The sequence below is a fragment of the Lagenorhynchus albirostris genome, chromosome 8 (genome assembly GCF_949774975.1).
Source record: "Lagenorhynchus albirostris chromosome 8, mLagAlb1.1, whole genome shotgun sequence".
In the NCBI taxonomy this organism is placed as follows: Eukaryota; Metazoa; Chordata; class Mammalia; order Artiodactyla; family Delphinidae; genus Lagenorhynchus; species Lagenorhynchus albirostris.
This window is the reverse complement of record NC_083102.1, coordinates 97099981-97126226: the sequence shown is the minus strand read 5'-3', so window position 1 is coordinate 97126226 and position 26246 is coordinate 97099981. Positions and strand designations below refer to the sequence as shown.

At 48.5% G+C, this 26246-nt stretch overlaps 2 protein-coding genes across 10 annotated transcripts in view; one reads left to right on the top strand and one right to left on the bottom strand.

Moving 5' to 3' along the window:
- The window catches only part of LOC132524942 (tumor susceptibility gene 101 protein-like), a 104007-nt gene extending 93816 nt beyond the window's left edge, over nt 1-10191 (top strand). The window contains 3 exon segments of the mRNA XM_060157541.1: nt 5155-5206; nt 8873-9440; nt 9443-10191. Coding sequence (XP_060013524.1) covers nt 5155-5206; nt 8873-9440; nt 9443-9946 — 1124 coding nt within the window. The 3' untranslated portion in view covers nt 9947-10191.
- The window catches only part of RAMP3 (receptor activity modifying protein 3), a 469110-nt gene that overhangs the window by 298054 nt on the left and 144810 nt on the right, over nt 1-26246 (bottom strand). The window lies entirely within an intron of this gene.

The following is a 26246-nucleotide window of genomic DNA, read 5'->3' as shown; positions in this document are numbered from 1 at the left end:
TGCTCGCCCACCAGCACAGAGGCGGGAGGGTCAGGGAGAAGCCGTCCAGCTTGCTGCGACGATCAGGGCTGAGATGAGCATGGACAAGACACCTTGGCAACACACAGCTGACTGTGATCCACCCCTGGAGAGGCTGTCAGACAGGAGTGGGGGACCATCTGGGGGCCTGGGAAGGGTGTGGTTGGACTCTCCCAGGAGAGAAGAGGTCTTAGCCAGTGACCACAGCTCTGGACACCCCCAGCCTCTGCTTGCACAGCTTCCAGAACACCTTGCTTCCTGCACCTTCTCCTGGGAAGGCTGTCCTTGGGTGAGTCCTGTGCCCCTTGGACCCATACGGAGTCTTGCAGCACCTGCCTCTCCTTCCTTCATGTCTCTGTCCCTTCTCGGGCCACCCTCCTCTGTCACCACTAGAGACCTATCTGCCTTGTCCACCACAAAACAGAGGTGCCAAGAGGAAACACAGGCTCTCCTCACAGCTCAGATGCAGGCATTCAGGAGATAACTCAGTGAGAGGCTGGTACAGCACGGGGTCCTGTTGGTTCTCCTGGTGCCACGGCTTCACTCCTTCCTCCCTGGCAGGACTTCACACGGTTATCAACAGGTATTTACTGAGCTCCTACCATGTGTCACCTCTGGCCCATGGAGCTAACCCACAAGCAGGGTAAACAGACAGCAGGTACCAAACTTAACGCATAGGTGACTCACAGAGTGCCCTGAGGGTGCTTCATAAGCACTAAGGAGAAAAGAACAAGGGGTGAGGACGGGAGGCGTAGGGTGGGGCTACTGGGTACGGGTGCAATTTCAGGGGCCACTCAGTGACGTGCAGAAGGTAGTATTCCAGCAAGGACTTGACGGGGTCAGACGCCCATCATTCTGGGATCACTGTAGCAAATTGCTGAGGCCCCCGAACCTGCAGCTGTGCTTAGAGAGGTTGGGTCCCCAGCTAAGTGCTGCGTGGCTGGTGTGACAGATAAAGTGGAGTGACTGAGTGGAAGCAGTAAGTAGGAGCTTAAGGAAGGACAGATAATTCTGGGACTCTCTCCCTCTGTCTCATTTCAGTATATCTAGCATACTGATTACAAGTCAGCAAATATTTGTACTGTCCATGGTCACTTTCAGAATGATCCTACATGCTGTCTCATCGGGTCCCGACTTTTGAAATAAACACATTTATGCCCGTTTCACGGACGAACAACAGATCACTCTTCAGAATCACGATTCTCCAAAGAACGGTCTGGAAAAGAATTAAGAAATAAGACAGGGGAGTTTAACTAGGCAATATCTCGTTTCCATCTCTGCACATCCATGATCACAATGATCTGAAACGTCAACATTCTGCTTCTTCCACTACTTACATTTTCAAAAATTAGGCCAAATCACACTGGCAGGCATTCTCTGAGGACATCTACCCGCCCAGATAGGTGCTGTGAGGCCTGACAAACGTGTAAGCTGCAGTCTGACCTTCTTGTATTTAAGCAACACTGTTAAGGAAAGTGCAGGAGGTAGCTGAGTGCGGAAGATAACCGCTCTCGGACAGCACGATCCTGGGTGGTGGTCCCGACTCGGCCCTGGGCAATCACCAGCCCCTACCTGGCCTTCTGAGCTGTCCCTTCCTCAGCCACGTGCCCCAGGTCCCGCGGAGTCCCACAATTCTGTGAGAGGTCTGCCCTCAGTCACAAGCATCTATCTGGCCTTTTCCTGTTTTCTAACCCTCTTGACAATTTTACCCAATGAAGATCACACCAAAGGAGGCAAGAATCAACAAGACAGGATTCCACCCCAGGGATACTAAATCAAAAGCAAACTGAGAAATGTCTTTGCGTTTAGTGAGTCCTGAATATTTTGTGTGCCAAGCTGAATGCACAGCCTCTGATGCTGGAACCTCACAAGAATCCGTCTGTGTGCTCAGCTGACCTTGCTGGTATGTGCTGGTCTTTTTACGGGGTTGCTTTATATGGACCATGCCGTTCCTTGTCTCGTGTGAGGCAGCGCCTCGCCCCGGCGGGCGCGTGCTGAGTAATGTGTGGTCATCATCCTTCTAGAACTTCTTAGCTAAGAGCAAAATGGCTTCGCCTGCTCATTTTATTTTCAACTTATTTCTGTCTCTTCCCTGTACGGTTTCTGTTGTTCCAGAAACAGGCCTGTACTCAGATCAGAAAGATGCAAACACTAGCGTTGAGTTAGTCCCAGGCCAGTGTTCAGATTCTCTGAGCTTTGGACCTCTGAAAAGCGACAGGGATAACAGTGCCTATTTTGATGAAGTGAAAGAATCGTGGAAATGCACGTAGCCCGGCACGCGCCCGTGCACGTTTGCCGGAAGACTTCCCACCCTGTTCTTGTCTTATCTTTTATCGTTTTTAAACAGGAGACGGCCACCCTCATCTCCTCTCATCCCACACTGAGCAAAAACAATGATAGAGAGCCCGATCAGGAGCAGAGAGTAAACAAAGTAATGAGAACTGACAGGGACACGGTCAACGCTGAGTTCCAGGAAACCCCTCTGGCTGCGGCACGAAGGGCTGGGAGACAGAGATGCTAAGACGCGCTGGGTTTGCTGAGGACGGAGACCCGGGTGGGAAGGGAGGACCAGCAAAGTGGCACAGCTCCCAGCCTGCTGGCTGCCTGCACGAGGCTGCAACTCGGTGATCTGGGAAGGAAGGAAGGTTTGGAGGAGAGGATGGAGGGACGCCGAGCCAGACGCACCTGCCATCTGGAGCGGCAGCTATTCTGAGCCCCAAGCTGCAGAGTGGAGCAGGGTGTCCCCAGAGCCATGGAAGAGAAGGTGCTGGAGGGGAGGGAGTGGAGAGAGGGGCGGGCAGAGGCTTCGCGGGGCTGGGAAGCAGATGCAGGAAGCAGATGCAGGCGATGGGAGGGTAACCAGCATTTGTCCACTTCTGCCAGGTGTCCTGGTGCAGCCACCAGCCGAGCCGTGCAGAGCCGAGAGGACCCATGGCCACAGAGCCCAGAGTCCCAGCATCCCCACCAGGTCAGAGAGCAGAGTACGGCCTCTTCACCTGTGTTCCCAGTGGGAGGGGTGCCCACTCCACCTTCCGCCTCCAATGGGAGGACTTTTACTCTTTAGATGGAAACTGGCAATGCTGCTCTGCCTTTTCAGTCTGCAGAAGTCCCATCACATGGCCCTCACCGCGGCTGCCCCTTGAAGACACACGTGGTGCCCACGTCTGCATTTCTTCAACACGTCCTAGCCTCCCCGTTGGTCCTGCCACACGTGCTGTCCAGGTGCTGAGCACTGACCCCCCAGACTCGCCATGACATCCCGTGCGCCTCCCAGGGATGCAGCTACGTCTCCACCCCCAGATCCCACCCTGGTGCATTTGGGGGTTTTAACCCAAAAGCAGAGCCTGATAGCCGCCCTCCCTATCCTATCTCACTGTCTGTCTTCCAGTCGCCACAGAACATAAAAGCAACTAAAATGGAGCTGACACCTTCCTCTAAGAAATGGAAGATTCAAAAATGCTTTTTGGGGGGCTTCCCTGGTGGCGCAGTTGTTGAGAGCCCACCTGCCGATGCAGAGGACACGTGTTCGTGCCCCAGTCTGGGAAGATCCCACATGCCGCAGAGCGGCTGGGCCCGTGAGCCATGGCCGCTGAGCCTGCGCGTCCGGAGCCTATGCTCTGCAACGGGAGAGGCCACAGCAGTGGGAGGCCCGCGTACCGCAAAAAAAAAAAAAAAAAAAAAAAACACGCTTTTTTTAAAAAAAAGCTTTAAATAAATGACAAGAACAGGCTGAAAACTCATCATGAATGAAGAAATTTAAATTCCATTTTGATTAAAAATAAAATAGAGAAGTGTTGCTTTCTATGATGAAACATGCCTCTCACTTTCAAATCTTGATTAAAGTCTCAAAGTTCCCCCCAAATACCCTGTTTTAACACTGCAGCCTGTGTCATAGGGTTATATGTCTGGGTGAGGAAATCTACCCCCAAAATAACCATTCTGTCTAAACCAGTATAGAGATTTAATGCAATTTCATCCCAATGGCCTTTGTTTGAACTAAACAATAGATTCTAAAATCTATCTGAGAAAATAAATAATGAGATTGCGAAGAAACTTTTTAGTATGAAAATTAATGAGGGAGCTTCTTTTTTATAGAAGTATAGTTGACTTACAATGTTGTGTTAGTTTCAGGTGTACAGGAAAAGGGATTCAGTTCTACATATAGATATCCTTTTTCAGATTCTTTTCCATTATAGGTTATTATAAGATATTGAATACAGTTTCCAGGAGCTTCTCCTTTGAGATAACTTTAAATGATTACGAAAAAGAGGAAAGTTATTTTAAAAAGAAAAAGCGTGTGTGGCTTCCCTGGTGGTGCCGTGGTTGAGAATCCGCCTGCCAATGCAGAGGACACAGGTTCGATCTCCGGTCTGGGAAGATGCCACATGCCGCGAAGCAACTAAGCCCGTGTGCCGCAACTACTGAAGCCCTGGCGCCTAGAGCTCGTGCTCCGCGACAAAGAGAAGCCACCGCAATGAGACGCCCGTGCACTGCAACGAAGAGTAGCCCCCGCTCGCCGCAACTAGAGAAAGCCCACGCGCAGCAACGAAGACCCAATGCAGCCAAAAATAAATAAATAAATAATTTTTTTAAAAAAGAATAAACACGTAAAGATTCTCAGCCATCTCCAGAAACGTGCTTCTCCCCTGAAGGCCAGTCAATAACGCGGTGTGCGGTCCATCCACTGGCCTTGTCTTTGACTCTTCCCATCGTGGTCAGGGTCCTTTGAGGAGGAGCCCCTCTCAGTGAACCAGATGTTGGTGGTGCAGATGTGGCTGACACACAAGACGCAGCTGCTATTTCCCTGATTCAGTGCAAATGCACCCATGCAGAGCCCTCACCCCACCACCCCTGACTGGGCCTGTTTTTAGGTGGGAGGTTCTGTCCTGTGGACAGAAAGGAGAGGCAGTGGCCTAACTCTCCAGACGGCCAATTCCAGCTCTTCTGGGCACTCGTGGTTTGGGAGCAAGGCTCACCCACCCACCCCTGCCGAGTAGGCTGGTCTCTCCGCCACGTGGGCAGGGCTTAGGGGAGCTTTCCTGAGCCTTATTCCCACCTCTGTTCCGACGTGGGGAGAGGGTGTTAACACCGGTCACTAGTGCACTCGTTGCACTAACCGCTCTGCCGTTGTCACAGGCATTCGAGTCAGCCGGGTCCTGCTGCGGCTACCGCGCTCCTCGTGGGTGAAGTGAGGGATGAGACAGGAGGCGGTTAGAGAGGGCCTTCTCCACAAGCATTTTCTGACACAGACAACCTTCTGTTTTTCCAGACACGCTGTCCCTAATGAAATGTGCAGCTACGTTTGTTTTCCCCGATGAGGCTGAGTACCAAACGTACCACAATGACTGTGTTTAAACCATAAATTGCTTATGATTCAAATGTTCATATTTCTCAAGCCATGAATCATCATTTTAGTAACAGTAGTTGGAAATGGCCATCGTGTGTGTGTATGTCTGTGTGTGTGTGTGCATGAGAGAGAGAGAGAGAGAGAGAGAGATGGGGGCCCTTAAATGCCATATGGCCTCAGTTTAAAATCAGGTGACCTTATTTACATTTTCCAGTGTTTTGTGAAAAAAGATCAACTGAGCCCACTTAAGGAACACTGGCGATGTCTGTGCCTGGAGCCATGTCCTCCTTCTTTGGGTATGGGAGCTGGGCCCTGGCGGCTGCGGGATGAAGCCGGCTGGGTAGGTCTCTGAGCTCGTCCAGAGCAGGGAGGGTCCGCAGTGCTCGCTTGCCTAGCTGGTTTGGACAGAGTGGGGGCGGTCCCTCCCTCAACACCGACCCAGCCCGTAGCCCCAGCCAAGCAAGCCTCCCACAGGGCGGGCGGGTGAAGCACCAACACAGGGAACCACAGGCTTGCACGAGGTCACCACTTCCTGACATACAGCGGACAAGGCGGCTCGTTGGCCAGAGGGAAAGTGGAATGAGGAGAAGGCCGCGGGAGTGGGCAGGGCAGAGCTAGCGTCTCAACCGCACCCAGGCCAGGTGGGCAGCTCACCTGCTGTCTGAAGCAGCCGGTGCCTCTAGCATCACGCCTGGCTGATTTGCTGGGCAGATCTTGCCCGGTGTGGCTGGGGAGCAGAAGAGAACGGAGGGTCACCAGACACCACATGCCCTCCCATGAGGACCAGCTGGCTAGACCCAGTTCATGGCCTTCGCCCGAGGACCTGCGGGGCCATGGCTTCTGGTCCTGCCTCTTCACCCAGCGCCCCCTCCCTTCATATTGGCTCGTCCACGGTCCAGCTCCAAGGCTCCTCTCGTTTCTCCCACCCACACGTGAAACAAGAATCCTCCACATCTCTGGGCTTCCCCCCAACACAGCAGTTTTGGGCATCCCTGCGTTACCATGATGTGTGCATACCTTGGACATCCTCAGTTAAATATTGTCTCTGGTAAACCCAAGTGGGGGCAGCATCGGGCACAGAGCCAGCCCCTCTGACCCAGATGCTGCTTGACTGAGAGGAGGCCCAGGTGAGCGGCGTGCCTGAGGCCTGCCCAGGGCCACGCCACCAGTCACGGGGACCCGGAGAGCTATGTTTGCTGCTACAAAAATGGATTAAAGGGACATTCTCCACCTATGTAGCGGAAGTGCAGGGCCTTCCCTGTTGCTTGGGTTTTATAATGAAGATGGAAGCCAGTTTCTGGGATCCAGGAGAACCCAAGAGACTGCTCAGGGTGTTCTCACAGCCAGAAAGTAATTGAAACACTTTTCAAATAGGCCAGAATGTCCGGTCTGGAAATAGTCTGTGCTTTTTCAAAGTAAAACATATTCACTTCAGATCTCATCCACGGGGGAGGCTTCTCAGCAGCCCTGCTCTGTGCGGGTGATGGGGCTTCGTGGAGGACGGACCAGAGGCTCTCACGGCTTTGCATTTCAGCCCCTCTCAGCCCTACCCCAGAGGGTCTGCGGGCTGCAGGCCTGGTCACGAGGGATCCCTCAGACCATCTTTCAAAACAACAACAACAGTGATGGCAATAACAGAGCTGCTAGTTACAAACATCACCACAGCCAGACGTGGCCTGCCGGCTCCCCCCACTCGTCCACAGAGGCCCCAGTGAGCTTGTGCGACTCCACCTGCTTCTGTCCTCGCCCCCGGGGCCCCAAGGTGGGAGAGGAAGCCTAGAGCCCAGCTCCACCTGGGCATTTCACCATCTGTGAAATGGGGATAATGCTGCCTGGCCCGTGTCCCGTTCCCCCTCCCCCGCCGCCCCCAGGGCAGCCTGGCCTTAGGTGTGGCTGGGGCAGTGAGGCTGTGTTCCAGGAGTCCTTCAGTGAACAGGAGGCGGCGGGACCAGCCATAGCAGAGAGCTGAGGAGCAAGAGGCCCCAGACGCAGGTGGGAGGTGGCGAGGCCAGAAGGGCTCTGAGGTCCCTCATTTGCCCAAACCAGGCCAGGCCTGGCGGTCTTTCCAGTGTCAGGACGGAGACTTCCAGCCAGCCCCCTCCCTCGGTCCCAAAGAACAAAAAACTGGTACCCTCCTTTTCCCTCTTTAGCCTGTGAACTCCACCCCCTCCCCGGGGGGCACGGGCCTCAGACAGAGGACGAGGAACACAGCCTCGAGGTGTCTGTGCTGACCCGAGGGCAGCCCCAGTAACCTCACACCCCAGACAGCTTCAGGGGCCCAGGCACACCCACCCCACTCCGCTCAGCTAAATGTGGACCCTGACTGCCCCCGAGGGCATCCCAGGACCCCTGTCCAGATGGTGCTGGACCCAGCAGGAGCCCCTCCCCACGCGGATCCCACATGCATCCCAGCACCCTTCCCACCAGTCAGGACAGCTGGTGTCCCCGACGGGTTCTGTCCTCCCGTCACACCCACAAGGAGACAAACACACCTACCTTCACCTCCATCTGACTGTGAGAGGTGAGAGGGTGGGCTTTCCACAGGACCCCAGAGCACCCGTCTCTCCTGCCAGCCCTGGTGACTCCGGCTGGCCCCCGGGCTCCATGCGCATCCACGTGGGCTGCAAGCATCCCACAGCAGATGATGGTGCCAGGAGCCTTAGGCACAGTTAGACGTTCAGGGCTCCAGACTAGTTAGCCAAAAAGCATTTGTTCCCCCTGAGATAATATCGGTCTGAGGAAATAACCCCAATAAAAAGTGAATGCCCTGACCGACTCATCTATAGCCACTTTGGGGAAGCCCCCAGGGGCCTCAGTCTGACCCTGGTGCTCATAGCAACATGCAAACTTCTCCCGTCTCCGCTCCCTCATTGGCACGCGGTCCCGGTGAGTAGTCGAGTTGAAGCCTCCTCAAGGGGCTTGGACAAGTCCACCAGTCACGGAGAGTTGTCTGCCTCCTTTTTCCATGCTCCCAACACGCCAGGAAGAAAAGGCACCCTAGAGCCCTGCAGGAAGCCAGCCAGAGGAAACCATGCCCCCTTCCCCAGAGCAGGTGCCGGGGGACATCTCAGGGCAGGGTGGAGGGAGGGGACTCCGGACTGGATATCAGGTTGACGTTTCGGTGTGGACTCCATGGGATTTTCACATCAGAGAGTGAGTCCTAATCACTTACAGAGATTCTTCAGGCCATGAGATCTTCCTGAGATGTCGTGCTGTGGGAACTAGGAGACATGAAGACAGCCTTTGCAGGCAAACAGCCATTTAAGAAGGCTCACTGTGCAGTACATCGGTGACACAAAGATTCTTTTTTTTTTTTTTTTTTGCGGTAGGCGGGCCTCTCACTGTTGCGGCCGCTCCCGTTGCGGAGCACAGGCTCCGGACGCGCAGGCTCAGCGGCCATGGCTCACGGGCCCAGCCGCTCCGCGGCATGTGGGATCCTCCCGGACCGGGGCACGAACCCGTGTCCCCTGCATCGGCAGGCGGACTCTCAACCACTGCACCACCAAGGAAGCCCGATTCGTATGTTTTTAATGATGGCAGTTCCAGGGAGCTAATGAAGCTGACGGGAACAATTCCTGTGCCCTATAGAGGTACACATATAAATAATCCAATACGCCACTGGCTGCTGGACACATGCCCGTATAATCCCCCTATCTGTTTTCTGAAGCCTACTAGTTCAATGACTATTAAAACAGGAAAGCATGTGGACGCTAACGGGAAGATATATCTTCCTTATCTACACGAATGGAAACACTCACAGTCACACTCGGGGCTTATTCAAGTCACGATTGTAGTGTTTGGAGAAGAACCTCCAGTCTTTTTTCATCCTACTATCTCAGTATCCTATCCACCATACCAGGCAACAGGGCCACCAAATACTTCCTACGAGCCAGGCACGCCAGGTGGAATTTCTGCATACCCATCCGGATACCCTTCCAATCCCAGTGGTGACCCAGGCCGTCCTTACCCACCTGGCGGTCAGTATCCTGCCACCACAGGTTCCCAGTACCCTTCCCAGCCTCCTGTGACCATTGTTGGTCCCAGGAGGGATGGCACAATCAGCGAGGACACACTGCCCGAGCCTCTCTCATCTCAGCAGTCCGTGACAAACTGAGATGGCGGATGAAGGAGGAAATGGATCGTGCCCAGGCAGAGCTCAATGCCTTGAAACGAACAGAAGAAGACCTGAAAAAAGGTCCCCAGAAACTGGAAGAGATGGTTACCTGTTTAGATCAAGAAGTAGCTGAGGTTGATAAAAACATAGAACTTTTGAGAAAGAAAGTTGTAGAACTCAGTTCTACTCTGGAGAAAATGGAAAATCGATCTGAAAACAATGATATTGATGAAGTTATCATTCCCACAGCCCCATTATACAAACAGATCCTAAATCTGTATGCAGAGGAAAATGCTATTGAAGACACTATCTTTCACCTGGGAGAAGCCTTGAGGTGGGGAGTAATAGACCTGGACGTCTTCCTGAAGCATGTATGTCTTCTGTCCTGCAAACAGTTCCAGCTGAGGGCATTAATGCAGGAAGCAAGAAACACTGCCAGTCTTAGTGACCTCTACTGCCTCCTGTGATACCAGCTGGAGATTGAGCTCTTCTAAAGCATCCTCGTCTTCTCTTCCTTTCTCTTACCTCAGTAGGTGCCCAGAATAAGTTATTGCAGTTTATCATTCAAGTGTAAAATATTTTGAATCAATAATATATTTTCTGTTTTCTTTTGGTAAAGACTGGCTTTTATTAATGCACTTTCTATCCTCTGTAAACTCTTTTTGTGCTGAATGTTGGGACTGACTATGCTAAATAAAATTTGTTGCATAAAAAAAAAAAGTATGAGGCATTCACTTTCTCCACATCCTTGTCACTTGTTATTATAACACTTGTTATTATCTGTTGTTTTTTTTTTAGCCGTACTAGTGGCTATGTAATTGGATCTCGTGGTTGATATTTTCATTTCCTTAATGATGTTGAGCATCTTTTCAGCAGCTATTCAAATTTTTGCCCGTTTGCTGCGCTATTTATTTTATTTTTACTAAGTTGTAAGAGTTCTTTTTATATTCCTATATAAACCTATATATAGGTCCTCCAATTTTGTTTCTCTTTTTCAGGACTGGCTATTCTGAGCATTTGCTTGTTCGCTTCTGCAAGAAAAACTGCTAGGATGTCATAGGATTTGTGTGGAAACTATAGGTCAGTTTGGGAAGAACTGTCATCTTAACAATATTGCTTATAATATCTTAACAATAGCTTAACAATTCTAATTCATAAACTTAAGCATCTCCCCATGTATTTTGATCTTAATTTCTCTCAACAGTGTTTATAATTTTTGGTGTATGTTTTATACTTTCTTTTTAAATTTTATTCCTAAGTATTTATTATAAATGGAATTGTTTTCTTAATTTCACTTAAGATTGTTTATTGCTAGTATGCAGAAATACAATTGAATGTTGTATATTGATTTATATCCTGCAATCTTGCTGAAGTTGTTTTTTAGTTCATGTCGGTTTGTGTGTGTGTATGGATTACTTAGGATTTCTGAGATCTGAGATCATATCATCTGAGATCTGAGATCATATCATCTGAGATCTGAGATCATATCTGAGATCATATCATCTGTGAATGAAGACGGTTTTACTTCTTCCTTTGCAATTTTAATGCCTTTTATTCCTTTTTTTGCCTTAATGCACAAGCTAGAACTTCCAATGTTGAATAAAAGTAGATGGATGTCCTTGCCTTTTTCTGACCTTAGGAAGAAAATATATAGTCTTTCACATTTAAAGATGATACTAGCTATTTGTTTTTTATAAATGCCCTGTATCTAGCTGAAGAAGTTTTTTTTTTCCTATTCCTAGGTAGTCCAAAGTTTGTATCATAAATGGGTGTTGGATTTTGTCAAATGCTTTTTCTGTCTATATCATGGTTTTTGTCTTGTTAGTATTCTGTACTAATTGATTTTCAGCTGTTAAATCAACCTTGAATTCCTGGAATGAATTCCATTTGATCATGTGTATAATCCTTTTCATACATTTCTTGATTTGGTTTGCCAATATTTTTTGAGGATTTTTGTAACTATATTCCCAAGGGATGTTGGTCTGAGTTTTCTTTTCTTGTGATGTATCTGTCTGGCTTTGGTATCAGAGCAATAACTGGCCTCATAGAATGAGTTGGGAAGTATTCCCTCCTCTCCTATTTCCTGGAGGAGTTTGTAAAAATTAGCAGTATTTATGGTCTAAATGTTTGGTAGAATTCGACAATGAAGCCATCTGGGTCTAGGCTTTTCTTTGTGGGTAGATTTTTAGTTATTAATTGAATGCCTTACATCCTATACTACATTCCCTAGAATGCCCTTTCCAGTACCTTTCTGGCTACAGCATACTGCAAGGGATAGTCCCTTGTGATTGGAGGACGTAGGGAGGAAAATGCCATTTTGTAGCATACATGCACCTTTTCTCCGTTATTCAATCAAATACATTGTAATTGCTGCTGTGAAGAGATCTTGTGGAAGTAATTAGAGTCAATTAGTCAATTGACATTTAATCAAAAGGAAGATTATTATGGGTGGATCTGATTTAAGTAGTTGGAGGTCCTTTAAAGGAAGGTCTAGGTCTTCCCTGAGCTCAGAAACCCCAAGGAGTAGTATAGAAGGAAAATTGCAAAATCTTTGTACGTTTTGGGACCTCCACACTCACTTTGTTGGCGGTGGTCTGTTGATTTACCTCACTGGCATGAAGCAGCAGCTGGTCCTGCAACTGCTTCCCAATTGTTTTATGGCCTAGACATGGCCTTTCCTCAAGAAGAGTCCATGTGTGCTTGAGAGGAAAGTGTGTTCTCCTGTGGTTAGGGGAAGTGTTCTATAGAGGTCAGTTGGGTCAAGTTTGTCAATAGTGTTGTACGAATCTTCTACATCCTTGATTTGCTGTTTAGTTGCTCTATCCATTACAGAGAGAGGGGTACTGAAGTCTCCAAATATTATTGCTGAATTGTGTATTGTTTTCCCTTGAATTCTGTGGGGTTTTACTTATTATATTTTGGGGGTTTGTTGTTAAGTGCATATATATTTATAACTATTCTGCCTTCCTGATGAATTTTCCCTTATGTGATTATAAAATGACCCTTTGTCTCAAGACCTATTTTGCCTGATAATTCTACAGCCACTCCAACTGTCTCGTTGTTGTTTGCATGATATATCTTTTCTCCATACTTTTATTTTTAACCTGTTTGTGTCCTTGAATGTCTGTACATGTCTCTTATAGACAGCGTATAATCGGTTCTTATTAACTTGTCTACTATGACAATTTCTGTCTTTTGCATGGTGTGTCTATCCACATTTAATGGTATTATTGGTATGATTGGATCTACATATTCCATTTGCTATTTGTTTTGTATATATCTCATGTCTTTTGTATTCTTTCTCCTTTATTACTTTCTTTTGTATTAAATATGTTTTCCTACAGTGCCTTTTAATTCTTTTAGTGAATTTTTTACTACAATGTTTGAGTTCTTTTCTTAATGATTGCTGCATGGATTTCAACATGTATCCTGATTTACGACAATTTAGTTCATATTAATAGCACCTTAATTCCAGTAAAATATAGAAACTTTTCTCCATCATTGCTTTATTCCCTTCCCCCATTTTATGCTATTATTGTCATCTATAGCATGTCTATATATGATATAAACTTAACAGTACAGTGTTATTATAATTATTATTATTGTTACTATAATAATCTTATATTTTTTAAGGAAGAAGGAGAAATTGCATTTTAGAATCTCTTAGATCAACTTTCCACAACTCTTAATTTCTTCCTGTGGGTCCATATGACGCTTTGGTTTCATTTCCTTGTTCCAGTTTATTTCCATTCCTTGTCTTCTCTTTTGTGCTATTATTGTCATAAATTTACATATTCATATAAGGCCAACAGAACAACTTTATAATTATTGTCTTGTGTAATTGTCTTTTTTTTTTTTTTTTTTTTTTTTTATTTTTGGCTGTGTTGGGTCTTCGTTTCTGTGCGAGGGCTTTCTCTAGTTGTGGCAAGCGGGGGCCTCTCTTCATCGCAGTGCGCGGGCCTTTCACTGTCGTGGCCTCTCTTGTTGCGGGGCACAGGCTCCAGACGCGCAGGCTCAGCAGTTGTGGCTCACGGGCCTAGTTGCCCCGTGGCATGTGGGATCTTCCCAGACCAGGGCTCGAACCCGTGTCCCCTGCATTGGCAGGCGGACTCTCAACCGCTGCGCCACCAGGGAAGCCCTGTAATTGTCTTTTAAATCGGTTTTTTAAATTGTCTTTTAAATCAGTTTTAAATCAGAGATTTTTTTTTTTTTTTGCGGTACGCGGGCCTCTCACTGTTGTGGCCTCTCCCATTGCGGAGCACAGGCTCCGGACGCGCAGGCTCAGCGGCCATGGCTCACGGGCCCAGCCGCTCTGCGGCATGTGGGATCTTCCCGGACCGGGACACGAACCCATGTCCCCTGCATCGGCAGGCGGACTCTCAACCACTGCGCCACCAGGGAAGCCCTCCCACTATTTTTTAAACCGAGTTTCGGTAGACTTTCTTTTTTTTTTTTTTTTTTTTTTTTTTTCAGTAGACTTTCTTGAATTAATGCTTCTCAACTTGCTGTATGACTTTGGCCAATTTGACAGAAACCTTAAGAGATTATTTTTGACAATTTTGTCCAGTATTGTGTATGTCTTGTGGGAGACAGGATTTGCCAAGCTGTTCATTCAGACCTTCCAGAAGTCTTGCCCCAGACAAGGATTCAGATTAGGAAATATTACAAAAAATGTCCCCAATGAAAACAGAAGTCTGGGAAAATATCATAAGTATAAACAATAAGAAAACTCCTTTGTTATCCAAAAGCATAAACTTTTGTATTTTAATGTCTGACCCATATGAGCAAGGTCCCATGAGCCTGTACTATATCCATAAAATGAAGCCTCGTTTTAATCATCAAATTATGATGGCATGAGCTTTCCCTGGCCTAACTGGGAGATATTTGCTCTCTTCAAAATTGTTCCCAACGACTTCTGAGAGTTCTCCAGACACGTGTCCCACATCTGCTCAGGAGCCCACCCTTCAGGATTCCCCAAGCCTTCCTCTTCCTGCTTCACATCTAACATCCTATAAGATGACCACTCTTCTGGGTCTAACTGCCACCCATGGAGACCAGCTGAATGCTCCCTCAACGAGGGACACAGCCCCCTGCTCAGTTCCTGCATCTGAACTGTGTGCAGACTTTTCCAGTTTCTCCCAGAACAACTGTGGCTCTCATCAAAGCTTTAAGAGAGCTTAATTGAGGCGAAGTTGTATGAGTTACAGTTCTAAGCGAGTTGAGGTTCTAATTATGAACAGCAGAAACGGACTCCGACTGATTCAATAGTAAAAGGAATTCATCGAAAAGCTATTTGGCAGATTGGAATATGAACAGGAGCAAAGGGAGAGCGGAAGCATGGACCATGGGCGGAACAGCCCTCAGGAAGCCCCCTGTACACGCTGATCTGTGGACAGTACGAATGGCACTGAGCCCCCGGCACCACCACCTACCTCCCTGACAGTGGCTGCAGTCACATCCTTCCGTTCCATCCACGCCTGCCAAGGATGCTTCTTTCCCAGCTTTGCCTCCATTTTCAAGCATCTGACTGACCAGGGTAAGGTCACATACCCACCCAACTGCAGCCAGAGGCCTGGCTTTGGGGCTACAGGAGGGGGTGGCCCTTTGGAGCCCTCAGACCAAACCTGAGCCCAGAGCTCTTTTCCAGGACAGGCTACATCCTGCTCATCCTGTGTCCCTGTGCCTGACCCACAGCCTGTGCTCAGTGTGCACTCATTGAAATAAACTGAGAGATATTCATCCTCAGAAATAAAAAGTCCACACACCAACGGATATGTTACCTTTGATAAAAAGAAAGCAGATTTTTTTGTCATCGCCCCATCCGAGGACATGTTCCAGTTTCCATCTTGGCTTCTGCGTCTCAGCTACCGAAGACCCAGTGAGAACCACTCCCCCCATTGACATCATTCAACCACAGATTCAAGGAGAAGCGATGCTGTGAGGCAGGGGCTCTTTCCTGTGTCTGCAGAGATCAGTGCCAAAGAGGAGAGTCCTTGCCTTCTATACTAAGCCCTCAAGGGACTCTGAACAGGCAGGGGCGAAGGGGCTAGTCCATGGCCACGCAGCACATTGTGCAGGAGCAGATATCCAGACTCCTGAGGAAGGGAGAGATCCTTCCATTACCTGGCTCTTCCTTATTCGGGGCAGCCGAGTCTCCACCAGTCAAATGAGTACGCCAAGCTGGCCAGCAAGGTGGAGCCCTCCTGCAATTCCTCTGACCAGTACTGGCTGTGCCGTCAGGAAGCCCTCCGACCCACCCACCTCTCACCCACAACACAGACTCCTCCTTGACCCCCCAGGAAGGCTCTTGGGAGTAAAAGGAAAGATACATCTAGATGATAGTCTTTGAGGGAAGTCAGAGGTCCAGGAAACTGTCTGGCATGGCTTAAAAGCAGCTACAAACAACGCTCTGTTCTCCTCCTGCTGAAAATAGCCTTCAGATGAGCACGTCCAGGAGGCTCTGTGACTTCTGTTCTCCAACAACTCAAAAGATACCTTGAGGCTCCTGCCACTAAAATAGAGCCCTCTGTTGTCTCAGGAGCACATCTCCGAGGATTGCTGTGAGAGCTCCAGCAATCCTCCCTGGAGCTTTGAGGCTGCATGTAATCCTGATACTCTCAACCCCACGTAAATCTGGTCAAGGCTCTGCCTTCCTCTGCTGGTCCTTCTGAGATTGGAGCAGGTTACCAGGAACCAGGTGACGTGCATGTATCACCACGCACCCTGAAGGCATGGGGAAGGCCGGGCTGTCCTCCCTGTTTGATACACATGGAGACCAGGGTCAGGAGCATGACAGAGCAGGAATCATGGACTCGGAGGCCTTCACAGGGTTAGGGCTTCCCTGGACAGGATAGGCAGTGCCATCTCAACTCAGAATATTTCTTTTTCATTCATTCCTCATTCATTTATGAGTTCAAGAATGTGGACCTCACACCAAGCCTTATGCTGGAAGCAGGGAGGTAAATAAGACACAAAACCAGTCCCTGCACGGCTCAGTGTGGAGAGGCAGTGGTCCCACCAACAAACAGCTCCCCGCACGGTGGGGTCCAGGGACAGATGAGGCATGACCGTCCCGGGGGCACCAGGCTCTGCAGAAATTTCACCAGGAGTGAGGTGAGTGAAATAGCAAACCTCTGGCTGCAAGAAGAGCAGAGTCCAAGGCCGGGAGGACTAACGGGACAGGACAGTGCAAGTTCCCCTGTGGTCAGCAGGTGGGGCTCAGTATGGGGGAGTGGAGGCAGGACAGGCAGTTCCCCCAACACCGCAAACAAACCCTGGGCACTGAACTTGGCTTCTGGAATCCTTCTTAGAAGTATACTTCCACGCCAGACTTTGAGTTACTGAGGCTACTACAGGTGTTGCTGGAAAGAGCTCCCAGATGAACAGAGCCAAGCAGAAGGTGGACATTGTTTTCTCCCCTGCCATGTTGGACTGCTGAACCAGCCAGTACCTACTGTGGATGTGAAATTGGGAAAAACCAAGCACTGCATTCAAAGAGAGTAAACCGGGCTTCCCTGGTGGCGCAGTGGTTGAGAGTCCGCCTGCCGATGCAGGGGACGCTGGTTCGTGCCCCGGTCCGGGAGGATCCCACATGCCACGGAGCAGCTGGGCCCGTGAGCCATGGCCGCTGAGCCTGCGCGTCCGGAGCCTGTGCTCCACAACGGGAGAGGCCACAGCAGTGAGAGGCCCACGTACCACAAAAAAAAAAAAAAAAAAACGGCAGAGAGCAAACGACACTTGGCAGGATATTTATTTTCATTAGGATAACTCCTCATCATTCTAAGCAACTGTGATAGATACCATCTCAGCTTTAACAGATGTAACTTCGAGAATTAGCAGTGTGCTGTGGGGTAGAAGGAAAGGTATCTGGCATCTGGAGACAAGATTAAAGCTAATGTTCCACCCTAAGAGTCTACATTAACAGACTCAAAAATGTAATTCTTGTCTCGCAGTGTCTGGTAGCAAGCCACTGCGTCTTATTGCATGTATTTTAAAACTCATTCAAGTGTGGAATAATTGATGATTAGAGAGCTGGGAGAAAGACTGGTGTGTAACTCAATTTGAGGGGCTCTTCACATGCTAGGGGACATAATAGAATAAATAATAAAGCAGCTACCAGATGACGAATCAATTCGACTGTCAATCCCACACCAGGAACAGAAGAGTCTAGAAGCACTGTGACCATTGCCTAGAGCAGCCCTATCACCCACAGCACCACCATCATGGCTCCCTTGACATGACGCCAAGATGACCATGACCACGTTAGCCCCAGTGCCGCCCAAACCACCGTGCTCGCCCTCTGCACCATCATTATTCACGTCTCACTTTCTTCCTAACCTACTGACCTCTGAAATCGAGTGCCCTGGGGCTATCCTTAGATCTCCTGCTCTCTGTGTCAACCCTCCTGCAGTCCAGTGGCTTTGAACACCAGCAGTTTCAAGGCCAACTCCATGTGCACGCCATTCACTTGAAGTTCCTCAGACTCGACACCTCTGCTCAGTCTCCATGCAGAAGTCTAAGACGCATCACAAGTGTAAGCATCCACCAGTTTTGGACTTCAGCCCCCCACCCTGCTGCCTCCAGCCATTCTCATCTCAATAAATGGCACCTCAACTCTGACCTCTGTAACTAGCTGCGGAGACGGAAACCTGGTACCACCTTTATTTACGCCAAATGCAGCGCACCTAGACTTCACCCACAATGCCACATCTCACGGCCCAGCGCACCTGCTGAAACAACGTGATGCCTTCTTAACTCCCCTCCCTCTGCTCTTCCCCTCTTAATTCTGCACAGGAGCCAGCCTCCTTCTTCTAAACACACGTGAGATCTTGTCACTTCCAAACCCAAAGTCTTTTAAAGGGCCTAACCAGATCTAGGTGCAGCCCCCCTGCCCTCAGGTGGCACTGCTCTCCATTTTCCCGGAAGGACATGCCCGACCTCCAGCCTCCCACCCTCCCAACATGCCAGACTGGCTTCTTCCGCGGAGACTTTGATCTCCTATTTGCTCTGGAAGCCGGGACCACTTCTCACTTCCTTCACCCATGTTCAACATCGCTCTACCAGAGGAGACTAAGATAAAATACCACGTCACCTGCTGTGCTTTGTCAGCCTACGCCGCTTTGTCTTTCTTCACAGCATCTTTCAGCCTGTTTGGTGTCTGGCTATTCCAATCAAAATGTCAAATCCACGGAGCAGAGGTTGGCCTGTTTTGTTTATTGCCGTCTTCCCACCCATTGCCATCCTGCCCCACGGCAATCATGGAACGCGTGTTTATCGAGTGGATGAACAGATGGATGAGGAAGTGTGGAAATATCCCTAGTGTTCGTGATGTTGAAACATTAGTGTCTTCCATGTGGGGCATCTAGACCAGAAGGGGAGACACCAGGTCAGCACCACTAGAAGCGTCACAGACACAAAGAGAAGCACCAGCCCCTGTCTTAGGATCTGGGAGTCACCGTGAAATGGTGGCCAGTGGGCAAGTTCTCACTACATGTGTCCCCACTTCCAGGGAGGGTTTCTGCCAGTGACTGCTTTCAGGAGGTTATCCATAGAAAGGTTCTCCGGGGAGGGGAAGAAATTAACGATGTCCAGATAATTCAAGGTAAGTATTAAAATTTAAAAATAGAAACATAATACAACATTTTCAATAACAGACTTGAAAACTAGCAAAGGAGGTCGCTACAGACCAGCCCCACGAGAACTTGAAATAAGGTAAGGCTGCCCTCAAAACCAAACTGCAAAATCAATCCACCACGTCTCAGAGATGTGCCAGGTCATCCTCAAAAGACACGGCGGGATGCAGACGACTTCAGCCAAAACGGACGTGGCACCTGCTATGTGCCTGGAGAGCTTCTAAGCACTTTGTGGTCCTGATGACAATCGTGTGACCTATTTTGTTGACGAAGGCACTGAGCCACAGGGGATGGGAGGGGGGCGGGGGGGAGACGGGGTAAATTGCTCGGCCACCGGCTGATATGCGGCAGGACAGGTGCACAGTGTAGGTGGTTGGTGCCTGAACCACCAGCCCTGGTGACTCCTGGCTGTGACCACCTTGTCTTATCTGAAAGGAGAGGGTGTGTGTGTGTGTGTGTGTGTGTGTGTGTGTGAGAGTGGCTACCGTGGGGCGTTCTGGTGCCACGGAAGCTTAGAACAAGGGAAGTCACAGACATGGCGCGGGCGAGGTGGGAGACCTTTACTCCTCTGGTCCTCTTGGCAAAGCCGTCCCCCTTACAGCAGGGCAGTACCCTGGACTGACCCCATTAAATAGATGCAGGTTGTCTTACCTGATAGCGTGACAGTCAGGCCCCCAGGAACCTCTCTTTCTTCTGGCGCCCATATGGGTCTACCTTCTGGAAGGGAGGCACTGGGTCATGTGGGTGGGAATATTCTGGTCTGCACAAATGACATACATTAACAAATTGTCTTATAATTTACTCCTGCGTGTCAGTGGAGGTCATCAGCTTCCCTAAGCCAGGTCAGCAATGAGTGTGGCTGAGACCTCGGTGGATCCCTTCCCCACACACATCCATAAATTTCTAAGAATCCTCCTGGGAGGAAAGGGATTCCGCTTCTGCTCTTACCCCAGCTCCGTCCTTGAATACAAGACTGAAAAACACCTCCTGAATGAGAGACTCAACAGCCCCAACCAAAGCTTGAGTGCAGGTGCAGCAATTACATGGGGTTGGATACTTGGGAGGACTTGCAAGACCGCACAGTTTACTCACGAAAGGTGTGGATAAAGGTGAAGATTCCGGGGGAGGAAGGGAGCACAGGCAACCATAGAAAGATGCCGACCCCCAGGATCCGTTCTCAGTTGCAGAAGACATGTTTCACCTTCGAAACATGAACCACAAAGATACGTGTGAGATGTCTTGGAATTGGGGTCACGGCACAATTAACCTGGAGTAGGGTGCTGGCTGTAGCCATAGGGTCCTATCTTGGGTATAGAGCTGTGTACCTAAAGTGATGGAACCTGGGAATAAAGGGCTGTAATACCTGCCAACTGTGGGTTTTTACAGAGAGGTGAGAGAAAGAATGCCTCTCCCAGTCGAAAAAGCTGTCTTTCTGGCTTTGCCCACACCTCCACTCTTGAATCTGTCCCCCTCACTCCACACCCACTGTCCCCACCCTATTCCAGCCAACTTCACCTCCTACCTGGATCGTTGCAATTGTCCTCCACCCTGGGAGTCTCCACTCTGCACTGGTTCCCTGTGGTGGAGATTGGGGACTGACACATCACATTCATTCCAATTTTTTCCAGGCCAGTCATCCTCTTCCACAGAGGCTGGGGACAAAAAAAAAATTAGATTTCTCACACGTCTTTGCCCCTGTTCCAGTTTCACCAATTAGACGCATCCATGCAAGATATTGAAAGCCAGAAGAGGTAGGGACTGAGGACACGGGGAGGGGGAAGGGTAAGTTGGGACGAAGTGAGAGAGAGGCATGGACATATATACACTACCAAACGTAAAATAGATAGCTAGTGGGAAGCAGCCGCATGGCACAGGGAGATCAGCTCGGTGCTTTGTGACCACCTACAGGGGTGGGATAGGGAGGATGGGAGGGAGGAGGGAGGCGCAAGAGGGAGGGAATATGGGGATATATGTATACGTATAGCTGATTCACTTAGTTATATAGCAGAAACTACCACAACATTGTAAAGCAATTATACTCCAATAAAGATGTTTAAAAAAAAAAAAGAGGTAGGGGCACTTCTGCCTCTGTTTCAGCTATTTCGGTTGGCACAAATGGGAGATGTTTCTGCAGTCACATTCCAGTGTCTATTCCCCTGTGGGCATTTGAAGGCAGGGCTGTATATAGTGACAACAGTGGGTCCCGAATATTGGATCACAACTCAGGTATGTTTTTCCCAGGATGGAATGCAGAATATGACAATAGAATCTAACTCGATTGTGAAAGTATGAACCAATCTCACTGAAGGGAGTGGGGAAGAGGTCCTGACCTCAGTAACTTTGGAAGTGAGTGGAGTCTATACGACTCAAGGCAAAAAGAACAGTACATATATAAGCACTGCACTCTAGTTGGCAAAGTTATTTCTCATGGGAGTACGATTTTACAAGTCTGAAATCACTATGCATATATACTGGAAACGAAAACTTAACTAAATGGATAGAGGATGGTGAGAACCAGGTGTGTCACTGTTGGAGTTAGAAGTTCCAGAAAATCTAGGGAAGGTTAACATGAACATGTGGTATGGAATAAAATTTGGATAGATAACGATGAACTTATATTTACCCCAATATAGGTACAGATGGTTGTGTGTGTGAGTGAGTGTGTGTGTGTGTGTGTGTGTGTGTGTGTGCGCGCACAGGTAAGTATACACACGTATGTTTCCCAGCCCCATCTGCTGAGAAAGCCTAGAATCAATGATACTCCTGTAGCAATGAGCATACTCAACGCCCAGATCATGGTCTCTAAGAGCATTCTTCAGTAAAAGGAACCAGGGCTCCTTAAAGAAGTGGCTTATTCTAGGACTGGGGCAGGAAATATTGACATATGAGATGATTCTGCAGTATCTTGTATTATAAAAGATAAGAAAATGCTCAAAAAGCACCAAATGATAGCAGTACACAAAGTGACATAGGAGCAAACCAAAGAGACTCCTAATGGCCAAAGCTGGAACAATTTGAGTAACAAAATAAGTAATGTAGAATTGGATTATAACACAAAGGATAGCATAAACATCCCTGGGTTCTTGCTGATGTAAATGATGGAATAGATGAGTAGACAGGAGGGAATGGACAGGGCTTCTTGCAGCAGAGGTCCAAGGTGTTTATTTCCCCCTCCACAAGGTGGTGCAGCATTGTTCCTCACCCCTCGAAGGGGGAGAGCACGTAGTAACTTCTTTATGAATAGCACAGTGTGGAAGGGCTGGGGGGCAGGGAGTAACTTCGCAGTGGGGGAACTGGCCAGCAGTACCCCCAATCCCTCTTCTAGTATTTATACTAGAGAAATGAAAGCCACTGTCCTAATTTTTGTTTTAATTTGTATTTTATAATGATTAGTGTTGTTTAGGATAGCCATATGCTTACTTGCAATCCATATATTGTCTTTGAAGTATCTATGTAAAAATTTTTTGCTTATTTTTTATCGGGTTGTCTCTTTTCTTGCCTTCTTTTTTTTTTAATTCTCTTTTTGTCTCTTTTCTTATACTGAGTTTTGAGAGCTCCTTCTACATTCTGGGTACAAGTTCTTTGTCAGACCTAAATACTACTTTGGAAATACTTTCTCCCTGTCTGTGGCTGAGCCGTTCATTCTCTTAATGTCTCTCCGAGATCAGAAGTTTTAAGTTTTCATGAAGCCCAATTTCTTAGTTTGTCTGGCCGCGGATCACACTTTGGTGTCATATCTAAGGATGCTTTCTTCGCACAACGCCACAAACACTCATTTCTGGGTTGGCTTCTGTGCTTGATTCCTCTCCTCATTATGGTCCTATTTTCTGGCTTCTTTTCATGCCTGGTGATCTTGGATTAGATGCCAGCATTGTGTATCTTACCCCGTTGGGCTAGGGGAGTGAGGGGAGATTTGGGGTCGGCCTCCCTGTGTCCCCCAGTCCCTCACTCCTCACAGACACCAGGAGGAAGCATTCCAAGCCCTCCTAGGTCCCTGCCTCCCCTACTCTCCCTCTACTTTGCACTTGCCCATCTTGGCTGGGCAGGGCACATCCCCTGTAAGCAAAGATCATCTGTGCTTTCTCTCCTCTTGAGGCCACTAAAAGTGTCAGCCTGCCATCCCCAGCACCACTGGCCCCGGTGACCTGATGACCATTGAAAGATTTCCCCCCTTAACCCAGGCTTGGCTGCTGTCCTAATGAGAGGAGGGGTCTCCCTTGCTGCAGTGGGAAAGGGTGTGGGGGGGAGAGGAGGGAGCCTAGGAGAAGGGCAAGCTCTACCCCTGCAGGAACATGGAAGGCAGACACAGATGCTTTCTGTGATGAACTATCGCTTTTTTATTCTAAGATCTCTAAAAAGCAATATTTCCACCCTGAGAGCAGCAGTTTCCTTCAAAGACCCGTATGTGATCTGTGTGAGTCTCAGATTCTTCTCCTCAACCTCCACAGCATCAACCCCTGTGCCCACACCAGGCTGACTACACAGCCACCCTTCCCCACACCGGCGCATGCCACAAAGCTTTTCCAACGTTGCCCTGATGGGGTGGGGTGCAAGCCCCCCGACTTTCCCCTCTGGCAAGAGTAGACATGCTGTGGGAGGAAGACTGAAACACAGTTAGGGCTCATGGCACAGGCAAAGGCAGGGTCAGGCTCGGAGCCCACAGGCTGGCCCCAGATCAGAGCCCCACCATCGTCACCACCACCAAGCTGAGGGCAGGAATGAGGGAGCCATGTGCCAGGAAGGGCACCGGTGTTTCGGTGGAAAACCCTCTCGGGTTGGAGTCTTTGACTCCTTTCCTTATTAGCTGGATCAGCCTGGGCAAAGGGCCAGGAAGTGACCTGGCAGAGGACGGGGCACCGGCATCCAGGTGCCTTCAGAGGGGCCACCCAGAAAGAGCAGGGTGAGGCTCCAGGGAACCCAGGAGGGGCTGGGGCACAGGCTGGATGGGTCCCCAGTCCCTTCTTCACACTTAGTGCTGGTTTTTCATCCCTCCACCTCTCACCAGGAGACAGAGGGTTTCCTCTCCAGGGAAATGAAGCCAGAGAGGATCCAGGTCTGGGGCACAAGAGGCAGGATAGCAGGAGGGGTGGGACGGGAGCCGGTGAGGAGTGAGACCAAAGGCCAAGCGTTGTCTGCAAACCCTCCAAAGGGAGAGAGGTCCACGCCCCTGGCCAGCTCCCCAGACTCCATCAAGGCGGGGCACCCTTGGAATACAGCCTTTCTGAGAACCGATATCCTCAAAGATAATGTCTCCAGGTGGGGAGGAAAAGCCTGCCAGTAGCCAGTCTCCACTAAGTGAGTGAACTCAGCAGTTCCCACCAGCTTTAGAGCACGCACGCTCAAATGGGAACCCAGCCTCCACAGCAGGCGAAAGGGAAACCTAGAGGAGATACAGGCAGTGCAGGGGGATAGGATAGAAACCTAGAAAACAAAGTTTCTTTATCTTAGATAGCTTTACCATCCAAAGAAATGAACGGGAAGGGCATTGCAGACAAGGGGATAAGCAGAAACACAGTATACTAGTGAGAAAAACACAAAGCACTAAAATGTTCATTGCCCTTTGCTTTGGTGTTTCAAAATGACTGGGAATTCATCCTAAGAAAATTATACCAAACTATGAAAAGCCCCCATGCTTCATGGCTAATAATCTTCAGCAATAGGAATCAATTTGAGTGGCAACAATAGAAGAAAAGTGAAGCGAATCACAGCCCACCCACGTGAAGAACTATCACGCAGCAAGCCAGCATGATAACTAAAGGACCAAGTAGTAATAACAAAGACATTTGTGATGCAATTGCAGGAAATTGTATACAGTCGGCCCTTCATATCAGCAGGTTCTGCATCTGCAGATTCGACCAACCACGGATCAAAACTATTCAGAAAAAAATTCCGGAATGTTCCAAGAAGCAAAACTTGAATTTGCCAAGCTCTGGCAACTACTTACATAGCATTAACATTGTGTCAGTTATTGTCAGTAATCTAGAAATGACCTGAAGTATACGGAAGATGCGTGTAGGTTTTATACAAATACTACACCATTTTCTGTAAAGCATTTGGGCATTTCTGGACCTTGGTATCTGCGGGAGTCCTAGAACCAATCCCTCGTGGATTCCGAGGGACAACTACATGTGCTGTTTGCACATGTTTAAGACGAGTGCATTCCCAGGGGTAAAGTCTGGAAGAACATTGAAAAATGAACACGTGGCAAGATTGTACGTGAAGTTCATTAAATGAGGTTCTTGTCACATTGCTGATTACTCAGTAAATGAACCTTCTGAAAGCTGAAATGACCTAGCTGACTTGTGTGTGTGTGTGTGTGTGTATGTGTGTATGTGTGTGTGTGGTAGTTTAGTGATGGTGTCCCCTGATGGAAGTGGCTGCATAACGAGTTGCAATCACCCCTTGCTTCCCAGAGGACACATCCCCAGGCTGTGTAGACCAGGCTGCTGGAGGCGAAGGCTCTCAGCAAACTGACACTACAGCAGATGGTTTCCCACACTGTGTTATATTTATTAACATTTAGCCCAGACTTAATTGACAATACTAAATGCTGGTTCTTTAAACATTCAGTTTCATTATTTGCAATGGTAATTTTGGTAAACACTTTCTATTCCAAAACTCTGTAGTGTGAAATTAAGTTTGTTGGTTAATTAATTGGAAGAATGTAGCAACTTCATTCTGCTTACAGATTGTGGCATTGAAATTAGTGATCTGTAAAATTACTCACAGTACAGCAAAGTCAAAACAATAGAATAAATACACTTATCAGCTTTTAGAAACCAGCAAGCACTGAGTTGCCTGCAACAATGTTATTGGAGAATTAACACACTGCCATGTTGGTTGGAGGATATTCTTGTTTTAATAACAAATTCCTCGCTTGCTTATTGCTTTGGGGTCACTATAGCACCCGAATTATCGTCCTGGACAATTTTTCTTACTAATGTTGCATTTGACAGAATGGAAGTTGGAGAGCCTCACCCTAACGGCAGTTGAAAGGAAAAGGTCTTATTCAGAGAGTGGCCTTCTAGCTGAAGGTAGTTACATTACATCAGTATTTTCTATTAGCTTGTTATAAATCTTCCAGTTACAAATTATAAAGTGAACTACTTCGACCAAGGACATTTTAAATGGTTGA